Source organism: Heloderma suspectum, chromosome 10 (genome assembly GCF_057233095.1).
Source record: "Heloderma suspectum isolate Gila_16-S chromosome 10, 16-S_ref, whole genome shotgun sequence".
Lineage (NCBI taxonomy): Eukaryota > Metazoa > Chordata > Lepidosauria > Squamata > Helodermatidae > Heloderma > Heloderma suspectum.
In genome coordinates this window covers 41842789-41864545 of record NC_139467.1, presented here as the reverse complement: position 1 = coordinate 41864545, position 21757 = coordinate 41842789, and the positions used below count along the sequence as shown (strand labels likewise).

At 50.4% G+C, this 21757-nt stretch overlaps 1 protein-coding gene across 2 annotated transcripts in view; it reads left to right on the top strand.

Annotated features, from left to right (window-relative positions):
* ADGRB2 (adhesion G protein-coupled receptor B2) overlaps nucleotides 1–21757 on the top strand; it is a 152016-nt gene that overhangs the window by 119635 nt on the left and 10624 nt on the right. For both annotated transcript variants that reach the window (XM_084814426.1, XM_084814425.1), the window contains exons 18-26: nucleotides 406–556; nucleotides 2939–3008; nucleotides 6415–6481; nucleotides 8136–8221; nucleotides 15148–15319; nucleotides 16871–16966; nucleotides 17609–17648; nucleotides 18297–18961; nucleotides 21500–21535. In XM_084814426.1, coding sequence (XP_084670552.1) covers nucleotides 406–556; nucleotides 2939–3008; nucleotides 6415–6481; nucleotides 8136–8221; nucleotides 15148–15319; nucleotides 16871–16966; nucleotides 17609–17648; nucleotides 18297–18961; nucleotides 21500–21535 — 1383 coding nt within the window. The remainder of the gene's footprint in view (nucleotides 1–405; nucleotides 557–2938; nucleotides 3009–6414; nucleotides 6482–8135; nucleotides 8222–15147; nucleotides 15320–16870; nucleotides 16967–17608; nucleotides 17649–18296; nucleotides 18962–21499; nucleotides 21536–21757) is intronic.

The following is a 21757-nucleotide window of genomic DNA, read 5'->3' as shown; positions in this document are numbered from 1 at the left end:
GCTCTCCTTCCTGCTTCTTGCCTCCACAGTCATCAGCTTCGTTTGCCCACATTGCTGGTTTGATTCAGTTGGTTGCCATGGTAACCAACACATGGTAATCAACACATGATTCTGTTGATGACGTCATGACACTGCATATGAGGTGATGATGTCATGAAAAAACAAAACCACACAACAAACTACTGGCTAAGATACAGATGGGTCAGAGACTGACTCTGGCTGTGAGTTCCCTAAAGCAGCCTTCCCCAACCTGGGGCCCTCCAGAGGTGTTGGACTACAAGTCCCAGGATCCCCCAGCCAGCTGTTCTACACTAGAGGGCTTTACTTAGCCTCAGCTCCCATCACAGGGCTTTCACAAGGATGACTGTGGTGACGCATGTTTTCTTCCTCCCCCTCCCTCTCCAGGGCGTCTGCACCATGACAGCTGCGTTCCTCCACTTCTTCTTCCTCTCCTCCTTCTGCTGGGTGCTGACAGAGGCTTGGCAGTCCTACTTGGCTGTGATTGGCAGGATCCGAACACGCTTAGTTCGTAAACGCTTCCTCTGCCTCGGATGGGGTAGGATAGCATGTTCTCTGCCTGGTCAGAGTCCATGTCCCTGGTTGTGGAGGGTCAGAGAGGCAACGCGCAGGGGAAGGGAGAATCGCCTTAGAGGTACTTGAGGTAGGGCTGGTTCATACCTGGACGTTCATCCCTTGACAACTGCAAAATCCAGTGGTGACTTGCACGTGCTAATGCCTCCTTCCCAACTAGGTGCGCTTGAGATACCTTAGACTTCAACTTCCCCAGCCAGCATGGCCAGTGGCCAGGAATTCTGGGAGCTATAATCCAAGATATCTGGAGGGCACCAGGTTGAGGAAAGCTGTGCTAATGCATCTTGGCATAGAATCATAGAGTTGGACGGTATCTGATCCAAATCCCTGCTCGATGTAGAAAATCCCGAACAGAGGTCTGCCCAGCCTCTCTGTGAAGACTTCCAGCATGCCAACTCCCTCACCCGCCCCCGGAACCACTTCCATTGTCAAGCTGCTTTTACCCTTAAGAAATTTCTCCTAATTTTCAACCAAAATCTACCCTCCTGTAGCTTAAGCCCAATAGAACTAGTCCTGGCCTATGGAGGCAGCAGAGAACAAGTCTTTGCCCTCTGTTATGTGACAGCCCTTTGGGTATTTGAAAAGTGCTGTCATATTCCCCTTCAGTCTTGTCTTCTTCAGGCTTACCCAGTTCCTTCAACCTTTCCTGTTGGACATGTTTTCCACAACTCTGACCATCGCTGCTGCCAGATCTAATGCAACAGATAGACCTTTCATATCACCCGGTGTCTTCTAAAACAGAGTGCCTTTCAATGGAGGCCTTCCATCAGAGTGCAGAGTAACCTAGTGATACACATGAATGTGCGGAACAGTACTTAATCTTGGGGGGAAAATGTGGTGTGTGCCCCATGCTTCTGGAGAGAGTCGTTTCACATACAGAGAAAGGTATGGAGAGTGGAAGATTCATTAAAAGGCCTCTTCTAGTGAGCAACAAAAATAAGCCTAGGAATGGCATCACAGTGGGAATGTTCCAAAACTAAACCCCCCCCAGGTTGGAAAACCCAGGCCAGTATATGAGGTGAACCAACTTCTCTGCTGCAAAGATTTGCTTGGCTCAGTTTGTCATTAGCCTGCCTCAACACCAGCCGTCCCTCTGCCCTTTTCCCAAACTTCCCTTGTGAGTGGGGAAGGAGACTGGGGCAAGAAAAGACTGAGAACAATGGAGGCTGTCCCAAGCATTCAAAGAACTCTTGGTGGGAAAGCCTGAGCTTTCTCATAAGCTCTCTGGGAAAGCTCAAAAAGGCAAACCTATTCCAAATACAGATGGGAGAGGCTCACCCATCACTAATCAGTACAACCCTAAATCAACCACTGTGCAATAAAGGGTTGCATGCACCAGGTAAGTGGCAAGGATGGTGTGAGTACTCAAAGGGGTGGGCAGGGGAGGGGGGGAAAACCACTTGGAAAAAGTGACCCATTTTGTGAACCCAAATGCCCTCCCCTTGCAAAGAAAAAAGTACCATTGTAAAACGGGGGGACGAAACCGATAGCAAGAAGAAAGCAAGCCAGATTCTCCGAACATTGTGTTGCCACTTGAATCGTGCTCAGTTCCTGTTCACGTTTGCGATAGGTGCTTATGGCACAAATGGGAGAATTGTGCAAATCTCCCAAAATTTGCACAGATTTCCTCCATAGACTGAAGGCTGTTTTAGTCTGCTGGGGAAATTTGCACAGATTTGGAAATTTGCACAAATTGAACTTTGAATTTGGAATGAGACCGAGACGAGCACGTGTTGGACGATTTGCAAACATTTTTGGCAGACACATTCTTGCGCGCTCATGCTTCAAATGGGGCACGATCACATGTTTTGCAAGCAAAAACGAAATTCTCATACATCCTGAGTCACATCAGGCACTAAATTCATTCACCATCTTACCCGTGTTCCATATGCCAGCTTGGTGTACGCCTGCCAAGGGAAGCGATGCAAGTGGCTATGATGGGGAGGAGCTTCTGATTGGTGTCTCCCTAGCTGTGGAATACCTCTCCCCACCACCCCCAGAGGTTCACCTGGCACATTCTTTTTGGTCTTCTCGGCACCTGGTGAAGACTTTTTTACTCATTCAGGCCTTATAAACACATTTGTGTTTTAAATAAGACTTGAGCTGTAGCCATTATAGCGTGTGTAGTGGTTGTTTTTTAATATGAGCAGTGAATGGTTTGTCTCTCTGCTTGAAGGAAACTGTTGTGCTGTATTGTTACTGTTTTCTGTTTCTTACGATTGTATCGAGTATTTTTAATATTGAATATGTTTTAGTTTTCTGCTCTACAAGCCACCTGGAGAATAATTCTTGGTGGGTGCCCACATATATCTATATAAATGTTCTTATCTATTTCTTTCCCACCCAGGATTGCCAGCCTTGGTGGTTGCAGTCTCTGTTGGCTTTACTCGGACCAAAGGATACGGAACATCCAGCTAGTACGTTTTGCTGTGGGTTTCAGGGGGATGACACTACTGTCCTTATGTTCTTCAAGTAAAACAAGGGGAGAAGGAAAGGAATGAGGTTCCAAAGGGGAACCCATGTACCCCTGATGTATCCAGTCCTGCAGTCTCCAGAAGAAAGCTGTGAAGCCCCAGGAAGAGCAGCAGAACAAATCCTTGTTCGGGACTTGCCTGTCACACCCTAATGCCACGGCAGGGCACAGGGCCAACCCTGATTGAAAGCTGGCCTGCTCCCACCCCTCCCCATCATGCCAGCTACCTGTGGAGGGATCTCTAGGCTTTTTAGCAGAGACATAAGCTGACAAACCCTAACCCAGTCTACCATAGAGAAAGGGCTTCTGGCGGAGCAAGAGAAAAGAGGAAGCCAAAGCAAAGAAAGAGTTGGGTAGGTGGATGCTGCCTTTGGGGCCAGGTTGAGGGAGCCACTAGCCAGCCGGTTTGTTTTAGCTAGGGATAGGCAGATGAGCGAGGTTCAGGATTGCTAGGATTCTCTCGCTGCTCATCTTGTGCCTGATTCCTGTTTGTGTTTGCGATCTCTGCTTGCTGATAAACGGGAAAGTTGCGCAAATTGAGCAGCGATGGACTGAGAAATTTGTGCAAATTTCCCCAAATTTCGTAATTCCTGATTTGCACAACTTTCCGTCATAGAAGTGAGCCTTGTGTGGTACAGAGTGGTAGGTGGCAGTATTGCAACCTAAACTCTCCACATGACCTGAGTTCAATCCCAGTTGAAGCTGGGTCTCGGGTAGCCGGCTGAGGTCGACTCAGCCTTCCATCCTTCCAAGGTCGGTAAAATGAATACCCAGCTTGCTGGGGGAAAGGTAGTCATAGACCAAAGCACAGCTAATTCAGTCTGCAGGGGAAATGTGTGCAAATTAGGAAATTTGTGTGAAATTGAACTGGGAAGTTGCACAAAGGAACATGAGCAGATGTCTGGCTAGGGATGTACGAAAGTCACTTACTTGGTCTCGCAGCTTGCTTCGCGGTGGGGGGGAGGCGCTTTGCTGCTCCACCCGAAGTTCAGGCCGGGGGGGAGGCTTCCCGCCTCGCCTGGCCGAAATTCAGGCCGGGGGGGAGGCTTCCTGCCTTGCCCGGCCGAAATTCAGGCCTGGGAGAAGCGCCCCGTCTCCCCGACCGCGAACTTCAAAAGAAAAGTAAAAAAAAAAAAAAAGGCCCGTGATAGGCTACGTAACGATTTACGTAGCCTATCACAGCTAGATCTGCAAAGTCAGCCGTGACAGGCTACGTTAATCGTCATTTAGCCTATCACGGGTGACTTTGAAAAAAAAAAAAAGCGCGTACGCAAATGGCGGCCCCCATAGGGAGCCGCCATTCGCGTTCCTTATTTGGTCCCTGTAGTCTACGTAAATCTTTACGTAGACTACAGGGACCAAATAAGGAACACGAATGGCGGCTCCCTATGGGGGCCGCCATTAGCCGTACGCGCTTTTTTTTTTTAAAGTCACCCGTGATAGGCTACGTGACGATTAACGTAGCCTATCACGGCTGACTTTGCAGATCTAGCCGTGATAGGCTACGTTAATCGTTACGTAGCCTATTACAGGGGCGTTGTTGTTTTTTTTACTTTTCTTGTAATGGCGGCGGCGGCAGCCGGTCGAAAGACCAGCTGCCGCCCCCGCCCCTGACGAAGACCTGCCGAACCGCCGCCGGGACCCGCCGCCGGGAGGGACATTCGTGAAAGGTAAATCCCATCCCGGGGGGGGCGGAGAATTTCTCCCCGAACAACCTTCGGAGGACCGAATGCGTTGGCACTCGGCCCCCCGAAGTTTCAGGGAGAAATTCTCCCCCATCCCTATGTCTGGCAATTTGCGAACATTTTTGATGAACACGTGCTCATGGCTTCAAACGGGGCAAAAACAAAATGCTCATACATCCCTAGTTTTAGCTTAGCTCAGTGTTGCTGAAAAAATCCGGGTGTCAGCCAGAGGTGCAGCAAGCCCTGGTAGGGATGTACGAAATGTACTTACCTTTCCACGGATTATGTTTATGGGGGGGGGAGGCGTTCCGTCCCTCCCCCCGGAATCCTCGACGGGGGGGAGGCGCTCCGTTCCTCCCCCCTGGAATCCTTGATGGCCGGCTGAGTTCCGCGGCGGCTCCGTGGAGCAGCCGGCCAGGCCCAGGCCAGAGCCATCCGCAGCCGGATTTCCGGCCGCGGAGGGCTCTGGGTAAAAACAAAAACAAAACCGCATACACAAATGGTGGCTACGGCTGCCGCCATTTGCGTTCCTTATTTTTGGCTGTCTTAGTCTACGTAAATATTTACGTAAACTATGACGGCAAAAATAAAGGGGAACGCAAATAGCATAGTGGACGCTATTTGCGTCCCTTTTTGATTCGCTGTTTTAGCCTACGTAAATATTTACGTAGGCTAAAACAGCGAATCAAAAAGGGATGCAAATAGCGCCTGCTATGCTATTTGCGTTCCCCTTATTTTCGTTGTCTTAGTCTATGTAAATATTTACTTAGACTAAGACACCAAAAATAAGGAAAGCAAATGGTGGCGGCCATAGCCGCCGCCATTTCGTACGCGTTGTTGTTGTTGTTGTTGTTTTTTACCCAGCCACAATAGGCTACGTAAATCTTTACGTAGCCTATCACATCTTGGGGGGAAAAAAAAAGTCCGCAAATCGCGGTGGCGGCAGCTGGTCGGAAGACCAGCCGCTGCCAGAGCCGCCGCCTCCCGGAAGATCCGCCCCAGGTAAGTCTCATCCCGGGGGGGATCGGCGGGGGGGTGGCAGGCCGTTCTGCCACAGATTTCGGGGGGCCGAATGCACTGGCATTCGGCCTCACTGAGATCTGTGGCGGAATTCTCTGCCATCCCTAAGCCCTGGACCTCTGTGACGTGGCAAACTCCTCGGAGCTAGGACTGTGACCTGTGAAAGTATCACACTTTATCCTTAACATTCTAGCAGTGGAGGCTGGTGGCTCCGACGTCAGTGACCCGGATTTACCGCCTCACCGATTTTGGAGCCAACAGCCTCCACTTCATCTTTAGCTGCCTTCCCCAACCTGGTGCCCTTCAGATGTGTTAGACTGCAACTCTTATTACTCCCAGCTAGCCTGGCCAATGAGGAGAGTTGTAGTCACAGAATCATAGAACAGTAGGGTTGGAAGGGGCCTATAAGACCATCAAGTCCAACCCCCTGCTCAGTGCAGGAGATCTTAACCCATCTGGAGAGTGCCAGGTCAGGGAAGGCTCTTATAAAGGGAGATGGGCATTTGAAGGGATCTCTGCATTAGAAAACTGATGGCAAGCCATGTAGAAGCCTCAAATCTATTTCCAGGCCTTACAAGTTGAGACCTCTTTGGGTTCTACCTGCTATTCCTTGGCTTAGAGATGATGTCCTCCTTCTCTCCCCAGCTGCTGGTTGTCCCTCGAAGGAGGATTGCTGTACGCTTTTGTCGGCCCTGCTGCTGTGATTGTTCTGGTAGGTGCCCAGAGGCGCATTATCTGGCTCAGTGGCTTGTTTTTTGTGGTTCCATGCCATTGTCTCTTGTGCAAGAGGCTTGTAAGGGCACATCCAAAGAAGCTTTTTTTTTTTTTTCCAGAGAATGACGTATGCTCATGCAACTAGAGTTGATTCAAAATAAACCCTCCCCAACTTTGCCACCGGACACATGCTACAACACAGGGGCTGGGCAATGTGACTGGCATGATCCTTGCCCATCTTAACTCTGGTTCACCTTCCCTACTGCTCCTGGGTGCCTCCCCCACCCGCCCTGGAAAACATTCCTTCCATTTCTGCTCAGATGGAAAGCATTTGCTTCACACTCTTGCCTTCACTCTGACTTGGCTTCACAATGGCACTCTCAGAGTAAGGGCAGGAACAGGAAGCAGTTGCCTCTGATCTGGTTAGGAACAGAAGGAACTTTTGAACGGCAGGAGCAGTGGGAGGGAGGAACGTTACTCACCTGCATTGGGGAGATCAGACACTGCCAGGGTCACATAGACAGCAGTGAAAAGATGGAGTGGAATTTTTTCACTTCCCTGAATTCAGGATACAAACATGTTTGCTATCTGTGACTATATCTGCCCCAAATTGGTTTGTGGAGGGGAGCAGTATTCTGGCTGGATTTCCATCTCTGGAAATCAGTTTTCAGGAGTGGTTGATGTGGCCTAGGGGCTATGAATGTGAGGTGGGTAGTCAAGCTCTACATGGGGATCTCCACAGGGCTTGGCCACTTGAATGGCTGCCTTATATTCCACACAAACCTGCCCAAACCCTCCATTCTTCATCTGAGCCCCTTTCCCAGGTTCCCCACCCCACCCACTGAAGTGATGCAGGGGGTGACTGGGGAAAAGATCTTCAGGGTTGTGGTTGGGCCCATCTGGGAGGCTTGCGTGGTACCAGCCATGCAATCGTTTCTGTGTTGGGTGAAGACTTTTGTATTTGGCCAAGCATGTCAGCCTCTTTTATATCTGGTTTTTGTTGATGGTATAGTTCTGCTGGATTTTATTGGCTTTGTGGCTGCTTATTCTGTGTTCTTGTCTTCAGGTTTTAAAATATGTTTTCACTGTAATTGTATTATTAGCTGTTTGCTGCCCTTGGAGTTTTACACTGAAGGGTGGCTGAGAAATTAGATAAGCCCTGTGGATTCTGCTTATCATGGATCTCTTTAGGGATGGGTGAACATGCAGTGTTCGAACTCATTGATGTTTTCCGAATTCCTCCTCAAAGCTCTTTTCGTCTCACTCATGTTCCTGAATGCAAGCAACTTTTTTTTCTTTTTTCAATCAGGAAAAAAGCACATAATTTAAAAAGTGCAGATTTTTCCCAATTGAAAAAATGCACATGTTTCAAAATGTGCATTTTACCCCATTAAAAATGTGTATTTCCCTCCATAGGCTTAAAGTGTGAAAATACAGATGGGGGCGGGGGAGGGTGGAGAGAAATGCAAATTTGCACATATGCACATTTTTGAATGCAAATGCAACATTTGGAACTTGCGAAAATGTCCTGAGAATTGTGTCCCTGTTTGCATTTGTGGTTGCAAATGGGACATGAACAGGAAGAAAATATTTGTACATCCCTAGATCTCTTTCTCTCTGTCCCCCACCCACCCCACTCTTTCCCTTGCCAGGTCAACATGCTGATTGGAATCATAGTGTTCAACAAGCTTATGTCTCGGGATGGCATCTCAGATAAGTCCAAAAAGCAGAGAGCTGGGTAAGTCTGCCCCCCCCCCCAGACACACACACGCATATACTCTCCAGTAACAGAACCCCCGTCAAGCTCATTCTGGCACTACAGAAGCAGCCGTGCCTGCCAAGAGAAAGGACAATGATATTGGAAGAGGGGGCCGAGTTAAGATATAAAGATTTGCAAAATGTCCCCTGGAAGATCTTGCTAACCTGATTCTTTTAGCATATCTTGAAAATAATTTACACAGATCTTTGGCCTGAGCAAGGCCCTCCAAAGCACCTTACATTTCACTTTAGGTGAAATTTCTGGTGGATGCACAAGAAAATATAATGCAGCTTCCACCCACCCACCCCTCTGGAATTTCGCTAGTCTTATTAAAGTGGTTTTAACTTCTTTAGGAATGTGTTCCCCTGACAGAATCCTTGGAAATCGTATTTTTATTTAGGTTAAATCCAGTGGCAACTTTAGAGCTGATCTGTGGCTGGCACTGGAAGATTAACACGCTTAGAACTTCCAGCCCCCACACACCTATACACACACACACCCTTCTGAGTCCAATGCAACAAACGTATTATATACTACATCGGAACATCTGATGTATTCTTGCATTCGCTTTTGCCATGTATATATGCCAGGCCTAACCCCCCACATAGGACCTTCGGAGCTCCCAAAGCAACTTCGCCTGACTCCCGCCTGATGGTTCAGACATGACAAACACAGCCAGGTTCTGCGATTTAAAGGCACCTGACTCGTTAGGGAAAAGGAGCATTGCACCTTACAAGCCCCATTTCTCACAGGAGCTTGCAAGCATAGTTGCATGCGGTGTGAAGCCTTCTGGTGACTGTAGCACCTCGCGCTTCCAAGAGCTGCTACAGCCGCCTGCTGGGAACCCTTTTGTTCTTCATGGCTGCCTTGGATCCACGGAGAAGATGGGTACTGAGGGAGGGAAGCTGAGCAAGGGGCAGGCAGCAGAGGCACTCTGGGGAGGGTTAGGAGGGGTCTCTCCCGAGGTGGTTGCAGCAACTGTCAGAACTACTCGCTAGGACAGCCGAGAGCTGTGGGGTTAAGAAGGGGAGTCCAGCGAGAATGTACAGCTACAGCCACCCCATGGCCTTTAGATTAGAGTTCTGACTGGTTCTTCTGACTGAAACCCAGGGCGATTCTGTAGCTGCTTACAACACTGAAATGCGTGGGTGTGCGCCTGCATGTACAGGCATGTGTGTATTTGAAATGAGAGAGGGGTGAGTGTTCGAAATGGGGGAGGCTTGAAAATGCAACAGACACCCCCCCCTCACTCAAGTAAAGTCCCACTCTGAGTTGTTCGTAGCCCCGCTTCAAGTAGTGTCAGATTGGGGCTTGCATCCAACCCGCACAATTCCTTGCCCCCACCTTCCTCAAGAAAAACAACAACCCCCTTACCTTGGTGAAGGGGAATAGGGTAGCATGGGGTGCAGGCCTCCCATGAACCGAGGCGCTCTTTGGTGGTAAATGACCCATGGAGAGTCATTTCATGCTCAAAACCATGGGGGTTGTAGCCAGTCCCATGATCCCTTTTGGGGAAAGATGCGCTGATACCATTTGCATGTTGACGAGAGTCTTCCACTGCCTGCTACCCTCTTTTCCAAGGGAATTTTTTTCTCACTTGGGAAAGGAAAGGAGGTAGCAGAGAAAGGGGTGGCAGTGAATTGGGACTGTTTAGTGTTCCTGTTCAACCTTTGAAAAGCCTCATGAGTTTTGAACACTGAAAAATCCTAGTTATTTATTGTTGGGGTGTGTGAAGGAGGGGTGTGCGAAGCACCCTAAAACCAGTGTTTCCAGTGTATTGGGATGCAGTTGCACGTGCCAGAGGGCTTAGCTGCCCAAAGCAGCTGGCAGCAGTGGGGGCTGGTGGCTCCAATGTCAGTGGGGCGGAGAATCCGCTCCGGGTTTCAGTCAGAACCAGTCAGAACTCTAAAGGAGCTCTCCAAGCTGCAAAGCACCTTGTTCTGACTGAAACCCGGAGCGGATTCCCTGCCCCACTGACATCGGAGCCACCAGTCTCCACTGGGTGGCAGGCAGCTACATGGTCACTGTCAGGAGAAAGCACCACCCTGGCCCCATGCAGTGACTGGTGGCCACTCTGAGAGGGTGCTGCACTCATCCTGTGGCTCTTCGGCTTCAGCTCTTTAGGCTTCCTGGGACCCCCATAAGCGGCTTGTGCCCCTTTTGCAGGTGGGGACAGGTAAAATGTCTGACCCGGCGTTCTTAGGAAAGCCAGAGAAATGTTGGTCGATGGGGGAAAGAAGACAGGGAGGAGGGTTCAGCCAATGCCTGGAGAGGGGGAGAGCTGCTCCCTTCTGCCGCAGCGATCTCTTCCCTTGGAATGGTGGGGGAAAGAGCCTGGGAAAGGACCATGCATCCTTTGGTGCTCAGCCTAGGGAAGAAGGGGCACCAGCTGCTCCAAAACACCGATCCCCTCCCCCCAGCCCCTGATGAACGGGATCAGTCCTGCCCTTGAGCAAAGGCCCACCTAACTCCCTGCCAGCCACGTAACAAGCTGTGCTTCCTGCAACTAACCCAGCTCTCTTTCTTTCTCTTGTTTGTGTATCCTTCATTTGCTTTCTTCCCGTGTCCCTCACCCCTCCCACCTCCCGCCTGTCTCGCTGCCTCGGCTCTCCTTTGCTTCCGGCTACTTTTTCTTCTCGTCGTGCCTGTTCCCTTCCGCTTCCTGGTGGGGGCGGCCGGGGGTGCTGTGGCATGGTGCACATGGGGGGACGGGGGCCACCGTCAGCTTCAAGAATCCCCCGTGCGGCAGCTTGCTTTTGAGATGTACCAAGTGCGGTGTGGTCTCGAGCACAGTGCTACACTCAGCCACTGCCAACAGCGTGATGTTAGTCCCTGTCGGTGCTCACATGCTTGCTCCGTTGGCTCTCTTTTGACTCCCCCCCCCCCCCGGCTGTTCAGTTGACGATGCACGTTGATGATCGCTACTTTTCAGCTGGCCACATGAACTTGTGCTTTAAAATGTTGGCTGTTCTCACCGGGAATTGCTAGCGTTCACCAAGCGGGCCTACTTCCTTAGCTTGCAGAACTGGGATGCCGTTTATTTTTGAACATCAGAGGCTGCTCCATACTGTCAGATGATGGGGTATTGTCTACTCTGGAGAGCGGCACACTTCCCGGCTGCCAAACGATGGCCCTTGCCAGCCTTGCAATCTAAGATCCATGAGATGCCTCAGGCTGAACTTGAGACCTCTGCAGGCAAAGCAGTGCTTTACTGCTGAACTGATGCCTCTCCCCTTAGAGCTGCATCCAAGGTTCTCTGTCTCAGGCCGAAACTAGCCATTTCATTGGGGTGGAAATTTCTCCCCCTAAACACTGAGACCCTGCAACAGCCTTCCCCAAACTGGTGCTTGTCAGATGTGTCAGACTACAACTCCCATCATCCTTGCCACCATGGTCAGTGGCCCTACTGGCTGAGGTGATAGGAGCTGTAGTATGCTACATCTGGAGGGCACCAGTTCGGGGAAGGCTGGAGTATGGATATTCATCTCATTGTATCCTGTTCGGTGCCATGGTTTCCTCACTCGGGCTGCTGTTTTTTTCCGTGGCGCTTTTTCCTACCTGCTGCTGGTTCTGCTCCTTCCTCATTCCTGGATTAGTCATGTGGATCATGTGACAGGCATCATGAGGCTACAGAGCCCATCAGATTTAGCTCTGTGATGCTGGGCAGGGCATTTGTGAGTGAGGGCTTGTGAGTCCTGCGACTGGGGCCGAAATATAAAGAACAGCAAAAACCATTTGCAGAAAGCAGTGAGCGGGCTTGGCCCTGGCCCAAACAGTGTTCTAGAGGGATGTTTGCACACTTGGAATTTTCATCTCTCCAGTGAACTGTCAAAAACTGCAAAAACGACAACCATTTTTACAACTTTTTTTTAAAAAGTAATTCAAGAACTGCCACCGAGGGATGTGCGAATCAGCAAAACTCGAGATTGCTGAAGTTCTCCAAATTCTGTCTCAGAGCTTGTTCCAGCTGGAGTCTGTATCAGACTGCAAGCATCGTTTTTTTGCATGAAAATCTCTGCAGATTTTCATGTTTATTTTCCCAAATGTACGCATCTTTGAAATGTTTGCATTCATCTCCAGTTGATTAAAACGCATGTGTGTGCCTTTTTCAAAAGTACACATTTTTCCATGCACATTTCCCAAATGTATGCATGCTGTGAAATGCATTAAAAAAAAAAAAATTGTCCTTGTATCACATTGCAAGCTCGGAAATGTACAGTCGTCGACCGCAGATTGCACTCAAATCCATGTTCGGAAGGTGTGAATTGGGTAAATTCTGATCAAAAACAAACTGAAATGCATTTCTCATACATCCCTGCCGATGACTTACTGCCCTTTTTTGGTGCTCGTAATTTGACACCTGACATTGCCTTCTGTTTGGGCCATCCCATGCTCTTGGTTAGAAAGTCTGCCGCGTTCCAGCCTAGAAGGCTGCTCTTCTCTGCCTTGGGCTGCCAGGAGACAGAGACCCTCCTGCTCCACCCTGCAGGAGATGTTTGGTACCTGCAAGACCCTCGGGCTGTACTACCTTCCTCCCCACCCTGCCACCATCAGTTACTATTCTGTTCTCGAATCTGTCACCAGCAGCATCCGGGGAGATGGGCAGGGAAGCATGACAACTATGGCTTAAGGGGTTTAATGTTTAAAGACCATAAAAAAACTCCTTGCTGAAGAAACACTTTTAAAAACCTCTCTTAACATGTGAATTGCTAGAGATGGAAATTTTTATTTTGGCAATGAGTGGGAAAGTATGTCAGAGCTTCCCTAGCCAGCCCAGGGGCCATGGGGCACATCCAGTTCCTCTTGCAAATTGATTACTGTTATCAGCCTCTAAAACTAGGCCTGGCTCACACCCACTGCGTCTGCTGTATGTAGTGACAGTCCAGAGCACCACTCCCGTGCTCTGGGGCAGCTCTCGTTCATTTTAACGAGGCTTGTGCAGGAGACCTTCTGAGTGTATCTTGCTTCCTTGCGAGAACAAAATTGGGATCCTCAGCAAACGGTGGCGAATCTCCTCAACTATACAAATGAGAAAAACAAACCTCCGGATTATGATTGACCAGTTGGCAGCAGCTCCCATTGGATCACATCGTCTTTCCCGCCACAGTGCCTTCTCCCGCTTAAATTGCCGGAAACATTCTCTCCATTTGCTTGCATTTCCTTTAACGAGCCTTTAACAGCCAAGCGTAGCACGAGAGGAGATGTTAGAATTAAAACATAGTTAGATCTAATTAATCGCATGCATGAGCGGCTGCCTGCCTTTTCTGTCTCTCCCTGCCTGCCTGCACAGGACAGAGAAGGGCAGGGACAAAGGGAAACCATTACGGGGGGGGGGGGGAGTATTTGTTTGATCTACTGCTGCCTTAATTTTTCTCCCTACTTTGTAAAACAACTCCTGCTTTACTGTTAGGGCAGCGGTCCCCAACCTTTTTGAGACCAGGGACCGGTCTCGTGGAAAACAATGTAGGGGACCCACCTGATGTAGCACTTCACAATGCAGGGTGGTGTGTCTGGAGGACAAGGGTTGCAGAGCTGTTATTCCTTATCCTCCTATCCTACCCTGTCCCCCAGTCCCTTTTTGGGCCTCCGTGAAGCAAGGAATGTATGAGAATTCCGTTTCTGTTCACAAATAATGCAAACGTGGCCCATTCACAATCCTGAACACGAAGGGGTGCTTTTTTCGAGAAATATTAGCAAATTCCTGAATTTGTGATCACATAAAAATGCGTATTCTTTTGAAATGCACACTTTGAAATGCACATTAACAAAACATTTTCACACTTTAGTCAATGGGCAGAAAGTGCGCACTTTTGAAAGATGCACAAAGAAATGCACATTTTTCCCATTCAAAATACACACTTCCCCCATTTGAACAAGCCCACCAAACAGGTCAAAAACAGGAGTGAGCTAAAACAAGCTCTGAAGTGATTTTTAGAGGATTTCAGTGAGCTTGAAAATTGCTGGCTCTCCCATCCATACATGAAGCCCAAACCTTTTTTTAAAAAGCAAACACCTAATTGTGGATCTCTTCCCATCTTGTCTAATTTAACCCTCTACGAACATGTACTAATGGTACAATTGAAGAAATAAACCTCAGGATGATGTGATGTCAGCATATACAAAGGGGGCGTGGGAGGGGTGTTGTCCTTTGTCTAAAGCAAAGGTCTCTGAGAAATCCAAAGCCCACATCTGCAGCCTCCCTAGCCACAAATCTTGCATAGCACTACAACTGTGACTGGACACTTCTTTATTGCCTACTCGGTGCAAGAAGCTGTATGGAATGCCAAAGCAATGCAGTCATTCGCCCAATCAGGAGATGATCTATTTTAGATAGGCTAGGAAGGACGTGGTTCTGAAAAGCGATGGCTCCAGTTGGATGGACTTAAAGAAGGCAAAGAGAGAGTAGTGGGGGGTGGGCGCTGGTTCTGCCTTGTGGACCTTTTCCTTAAATGCCCACAGAATCCACTAGACTTGGGGGAGGACTTGTTCTACACCAGGACTCATACCTAGATGAAGATGCCTCTGAACAGGTGCAAAGTGCATTCCTTCACCACCTACAAAGAGCTCCCACATCTTCTCACAGATTTGAATCCCAACATCTTTAGAAATAGAAGCATTGTTTTCAGGGGTGGCGGGGGAGATTGATCTGTATTCCTGATACACTCGCCCTGTTCTGTTTGCTTAATGTATGCTCATTCGACAGCACTGAACCGCTGCTCGCCATCCCCTGCTAACCATCCAAATCCCTTTGGGCACCAACCAATTGGTTGTAAAGTGCCCTTCTTGGTTGGCATCGGAGGACCAGCCCATGTGCATTCTCCGTCTCTTCCAGCCTCCCCCCTTATCCTCCGTGATTGGCTCCTGCGCCTGTCTCTCTCACCTTCTCCCCTCCCACCCCCTCCCAGGGCATCACTATGGAGCTCCTGCGTGGTCCTGCCCCTGCTGGCGCTCACCTGGATGTCAGCCGTGCTCGCCATGACCGACCGGCGCTCCATCCTCTTCCAGGTCCTCTTTGCCATCTTCAACTCAGTCCAGGGCTTCGTCATCATCACTGTCCACTGCTTCCTGCGCAGAGAGGTGGGCGCCACCGCTGCCAGCTGGCAGGGCTTTTGATTCATTCTGTTTTTCTCTCCCTCGTTTTGGTGTGCCCATCCTGTGCCGCTTCCCCACCCCCTTGGTTGTACTTTATCAGGCAGACCCAGAGAATGTGAACTAGCCATGGGTGTCCCCTCTCCAATGCGCCCAGTTTGTAATTTATCCCTCAGAAGGCATGTTTGTTTGACAGACATCTAAAAACAAACCTTCCTTCTTTCCTTTCTCTGCTCCTTCCTTCCTTTCTTTGTTCCTTCCTTCCTTCCTTTCTCTGTTTCTTCCTCTCTCTCTCCCGCCCGCCCTCCCTCCCTCCCTTTCTTTCTTTCTTTCTTTCTTTCTTTCTCCATTCCTCCCTCCCTCCTTCCTTCCTTCCTTCCTTCCTTTATTTCCTTTCCTTTCTTTCATTTTTTTCAGTAGGATCACCCCCCCCACACACACACACCTGAAAATGTGCCCCAACTCTGAAAAATCACCAAATGCCCCCTCCCCTGCACCTCCATATTGCCTCCCACAAATGCGGTGGCAAATAGGGGAGAGAGCATTTCCGCTCAGCCCTAAAGAGTTTTCAACTCTTAAGGATGACATATACTTCCGACTTTAATTCAGAAAATAAGCATATCTTGGCTATCCAGAGTTTGGGGGAAATTGGCCTGTATAGACGGAGCAAGTCCGTTTAGGGTGCTCAGCTAGCCTCAGTGACGGCAGACAGGGAAGTAGGCAGCCTCGAAGGCATTTATGTCCCAAGCTGTTTAAAGAGGCATTTACCATCCTGAGCTACCACCATTTGCTAAAGTTCTAAATCAATCAGTCTAATTAATGGCTGTCTGGTAAGTGGGTGGAGATCTGGCTACATTTCCTTCCATCTACCTGGAGAAAGCGTTCTTCCAATTTCATCCATCTCTGCTCTGAAGGCCGGAGTCCTGTCCTCCCCTCCCCCGCCCGAGCACCCCCATTTATCTTAGTGCAATGGGCAGTGAGCAACTGCTCCATAAACATAAAACACGGGTGCACAGAAGTGGTGCATGCAGGGCCTGTTGCTGCCAGCTGGTCCCCACATCCCTCACTCCCCTGTCAGGATGAGGGAGCTTATAATGGCAGCGTCCTTGCAACCAAATCGGTGGCGTAGAGACATTACAGCTGACGTTAGGGTGCTAAGAAGGTCATTCAGAACGGCGAGCGTCTTTTGGGCCTGGAAGCTGAGAGAGCCAGAATTTTTACAGGCTAATAAACAGCAGTCTTGGGCAGGGGGAGGGAGGCATAATGCGAGCTCATAAATACTCCCAAGGTAACAGCGTAGACAGCAGTGGGCAATTCGTTGCAGGATTGGAGGCAGAGGAACTTGGTGCTTGTTGGGGGAGAGCACCAAGTTGTCATCCTGTTTGGCAAAGATTTACCCACTGGACAGATGGAACTTGATCTTCGCTAAACCCAGAATTGAAAAAAATGGCGAAAAAGACAGAGCGGGGGCAGGGGGAGGTAGAACAAGGGAGGGGGGTAAAGATTGAGGCCAAATTACCTGTCTGCCTGCTCTCCCAGGTCCAAGATGTGGTGAAGTGCCAGATTGGGGTGTGCAAGAGTGATGAGAATGAGAACTCGCCGGACTCCTGCAAGAACGGGCAGGTGCAGATCATGGTGAGTGAGTGTGGGGCCTGTGTCATGGAGGGAGGCGGTGGAGCGCAGGTTGTATGTGCCCCAGGCGTGGAGTGTTGGTTGTGCAGTCATACCATGGGGTGGAACCACGCAGCGGCATCTTATCCGGGCCAGCTGTCACAACCTCCTTTTGCCTGTGTCTCTGTGGTTGAGGTGCAGGGAGTTCCAAGAGTTCCATAGGAGCTGGTGCTATCTTGAACATTTCTGGGCATGCTCAGTAATGAATGCTACTGTTTATAGCAGTCTGGCAACCTCCAGATGTGTTGGGACCACAACTCCCATAATTCCCAGCTAGCATGGCCATGCTGGCTGGAAATTGTGGGAGTTGCAGTCCAACACCTTTGGGGGTCGCCAGGTTGGGGAAGGCTGGTTTATTTCTTTATGTATATGTGTCATCATCAACAACAAGAATATTCAGAAAGCACACTCCGCACCCACAACATAAGGTTACATACTTAATACAGCTGAACAATATAATTGAACCCCATTTGCTACCCGCGATGCATTCATTTCTCCACTCCCACCTTCTCTCTTTCTGTTCCTCTCTCTTTTGCTTGTCCCTCTCTCTCTCTCTCTCTCTCTCTCTCTCTCTCTCTTTCTCCCCCTCTTTCTGTGTTTTTATAGACAGATTTTGAAAAGGATGTTGACCTGGCGTGTCAGACAGGTGAGGTCCTCTCCCTCCGTTCCTGGCACACATCTGGGCTATCACACAGGAGGGTTTAGCTGTGGGAGGAGCGTATTGTCAAATGCGGGAGGGACTAGTTAAAAGTTCTTTCCCAGGACATAGCAGAACCTGAGTCCCTGCAGGGCTGGGAGATCAAAGCATCATATTTTGAGGATGGTACCACTCCCAGCAATTGGCCCCTGAGAGCAGCCACAGCCAGAAAAGAAGACGGGGAGGTTAGGGGTTGTATGTGAGAGAGGCTCACTGTCATTCCCAGGAATTCTCAGCTTATGTCTAATGGGGCTACCAGACAGGGCTAGCTGCAGATGAATCACCAGCACCCAATAATCACCACTGGCCACCTGCAACTCCCTTCTCCCTTCCCTGCCATGTCTTGTCCCCACGGCCCCCCAGTCTTGCCCACCACTGGAACGCAGCCCCCGAGAGCTTCTCCAAAACTGAATTCGCCCCTTGGGCTGAAAGTGGCTCCCCACACCTAGGGCAAAGACTGAGATGGGTTCCCCCTGAACGGGTTTTTCCTCCTTCCCATCCCCACTGAGTAAGACATTCCCAAAGAGCAAGGGCTCCTCCTCTATCTTTCGAGGGCTGTTACCGCATGTCCTGTTTGACGGCCCTCTTCCCTCCCAGTCCTCTTCAAGGAGGTTAGCACATGCAACCCAGCCACCATCACAAGCACCTTGTCACGCATCTCCCTGGACGGGGACGAGGATCCGAAGCTCAACGCCAGCCCCGAGGGGGGCCTGGGCTTCTCCACCCTCCCTGGGAATATCCCGCCCACTTCCGTCCTGGTGCAGGTGCCCAAAATGACACACAACGTGGTGACAGGGCTGAACGAGCTGAACAACCCCCCCGCCAGGAAGGACGTCAACCTGGAGGCGGCACGGGGGCCGGTCTACCTGTGTGGTGAGAACACCCTGCGGCAGCTGGACTACGGCTGGCTACGGCCGCAGGAGGCCACCATGGAGAGCAACTACATGGTGCTGCCCCGGCGGACAGCGAGCCTGAAGCCCTTCGCCAGGGAGGAGGGCAAGCTCAACATCAAACTGGACGAAGCGCCAGGCCTGGGCAAGGGGCGCCACACGGTGGAGGCCGAGGCCTACCCCAGCTTTGCCTCCGTGGACCACATCAACGTGAACTTGAACCAGCCCTATGGGGCGGTCCAGCACCCGTATGGCCTCCAGTTCAAGAAACACCCCACGGTGCGGCAGATCTTAGCTTCGGAGCTGTCGGAGCGCAGCCGCACCATGCCGCGGACTGTGCCTGGCTCTGCCATGAAGGTGGGCTCCCTGGAGGTAAGAAGGGCAGTGGCCGTGAAGGCGCACAGGTTTGGGCCTGTTGGACCCTGAGCGGAGGCGGCCATAGGGTGGCCACCGATGAATCGCCAAAAAAGGGGGTAGCAGTTTGCATAAAATGTGCATGTGCTCATGTATAAGTATAGATGCAGCTTTAGAAATAACTATTAAAATTTAAATGGAAATACGCTACTGTCTCACCACAGTGGAGAAGGCTGACTAGGGATATACAAGCCCCTCCACTGTCCAGACTGGGGGCGGGGTCTGTGAGGGGCAATTTGGGCCACTCAGAGCCCCATGGAATCCTCCGGAGCCCAGCCACATCCACCAGAGTTGGCGGAGCGGCTCTCCGGCTCTCTATAAGACATAGGTCGCCATTCGCCTATCACGGGAAAAATACAGCCATAAATGGTGTGTTGTATGCCATTCACAGCCATAAAGCACTGACTTTGACCTAAATTGCAGCTGTTTCCGGCTGTGTTTAGGTCAAAGTAAGTGCTTTACGGCCGCAAATGACATACAATATGCCATTTACAGCTGTAACTTTCCTGTGATATTGCATCTTACATGGAGCCGGAGAGCTGCCCCGTGGGAACTCCTCCGGACCCAGAGGTAAGTGCAACCACTCCACGGTGGACTCCAGAGGTCAGGTTCTTCGGCATCCAGCCTCATTTGAATCTGCGGCAGAATTCTCCAGCATCCCGAGCTGTGACAAGACACCTGTGTGCCTATCTGTTCCGTCTGCTGTCCAGCCGCTAACTGTGGATGGGCAACAACAGTCCTTATGGTTCTTTATCTTTGGACCAGAATTGGACGGGACAGCCCTTCGAAGAGAGGACTGGCCTCCGTAAAAGAGGACATGTGGCCAGCCTAGGCAGTCAACATGCAGAAGGCGATTGCTGCCACCAGTAGAACTCCAGTTCACATTTTTTTCTCGTACAAGTGTTGACTCAGAGTAAGCCGTAACACCCCACAGGTGTAAAAAGTAACCTCTGAAGCAGCCTTAGTCTCCAAAATGGCTCTGTGTTGATGTCTGAGGGTATGCTGGAGGACTAGAGGCCTGCAGTCATTGGTTTGGCTGGGAAATGTTTCTGTCTGCATGCTTACTCAGAAGTCCCACTGAGTTCAGGAGGATTTACTCCAGTGTAAATAGGACCACACCCTTTGCCCACCTCCAGGAAGGAGACGCTACCACTGCACAGTCCCCTCTCTGTCAGTCCCTGCAGTTTTCAGTCATTGTGTCTGTGATTAGGGATGTACAGATCCCCTTACCTGGGGTCCGTGGGGGGGTCCGCAGACAGGAGGAGGCGATCCGGCCCTCCCCCCAGAATCCTCCCCGGCCAGCTCCGCTCCGCAGGGAGTCCATGGAGCCACCAGCTGGTTCCGGCCACTGCTGGACTTCCGGCCACGGCCGGTCTGCGGACGCAAATGGCGTCCGGCGTAGCGGATGTCATTTGCGTCCCTGCCTTTGGCTGTGATAGGCTACGTAAATCTTTATGTAGCCTATCACGGCCACAGGAAGGGACGCAAATGGCGTCCGCTACACCAGACACCATTTGTGTCCCATCCGCAGACAGGCGGCAGCGGATGGGATGGACGGGACAGATGGCAGCGGACAGACGGCGCCAGGTAGGGTCCATCCCGACTGGGCTTCGCAGGGTGGCGGGGGGGGAGTAGTCCGTTCCGCCACGGACTCCAGGGGCTGGATTCTAAGAATCCGGCTTCACTGGAGTCCGTGGCGGAATTCTTCGCCATCCCTATCTGTGATTAAGCTCTTTATTGTCTGCTGTGGCGGTGACCAGCTGGAGAGCAGCCGCTGCCATAGCCAATGAAAAATGGCATTTCTGCAGAGAGCCACCACAGCTAAGCAAGGGGCAGATGGTAGAGGACAGCTCAGCAGACATTTCTTCTCCTTTCCCCTCCCAGACCCAGCAGGGGGTGGGCAAGAATTGCATGGAAATAAGCCCTGGGACCTAACTTCCAAAGAAACAAGGATGGGATCAGGGCGTAATCAACTCCGCTTCTCTCGAACACACTGCCAATCTTTGGCCACCTCCTCACAGGCTGAACTTATACATACTGGGCCTGTTCAGACATAACATTCTTCACTTAATATACCATATGTTCTTAAGCCCAAAACAAGGCTGTGACGAGGCAGATAGGGTATCATGTGTTTGCCACTTAAATGGTCATAGTCAACTGGAAACAGGAGGTGGCAATCAAACTGCATTAGGATTGGGACCCCTACTCTCGGTGTGCTGCTCCCTTAACACTCTGGGTGTACCTTCTTCCTCTTCATTCCCTTAAAGGACTTTTGGTGGAATTCTCCAACCACTTGCATCTTGTTTGTGGTTCACCTTTCATCTCCATGTGCTCTTATTCTTCTTTGGGCGCCCCCCTTACATACATACATGTGTTCTCCAAAACTTCATCTCTCTAAACGCTTGGACAGAGTAGTAAAGGTCTTTTTTTTCCATTTCCGTTTTTTGGCTTCTCTGTTTCTTTTATGGTGTGCCTACCACCTGCCTCCCTCCCCAGAGGAAAAGACTACGATACTCCGACCTGGATTTTGAGGTAAGCGGTCCTCCTCCATCAGCGTTGGCTTCCTGGTGCAGCAAAGTGACACCCTTTGCTTGTAAGAGATTTTTCTCATCCTCTGCCCAGGAGGAGTTGATATGGTATAGATCTCCCTTGATTTCTAAACTACGGACTTAAACTGACCCCCAGGGCCTTGGGAACTGTAGTTCTGAGCCCAGGAAGGCTAAATATTTCCAAGTACACTCGCCATATTACAAT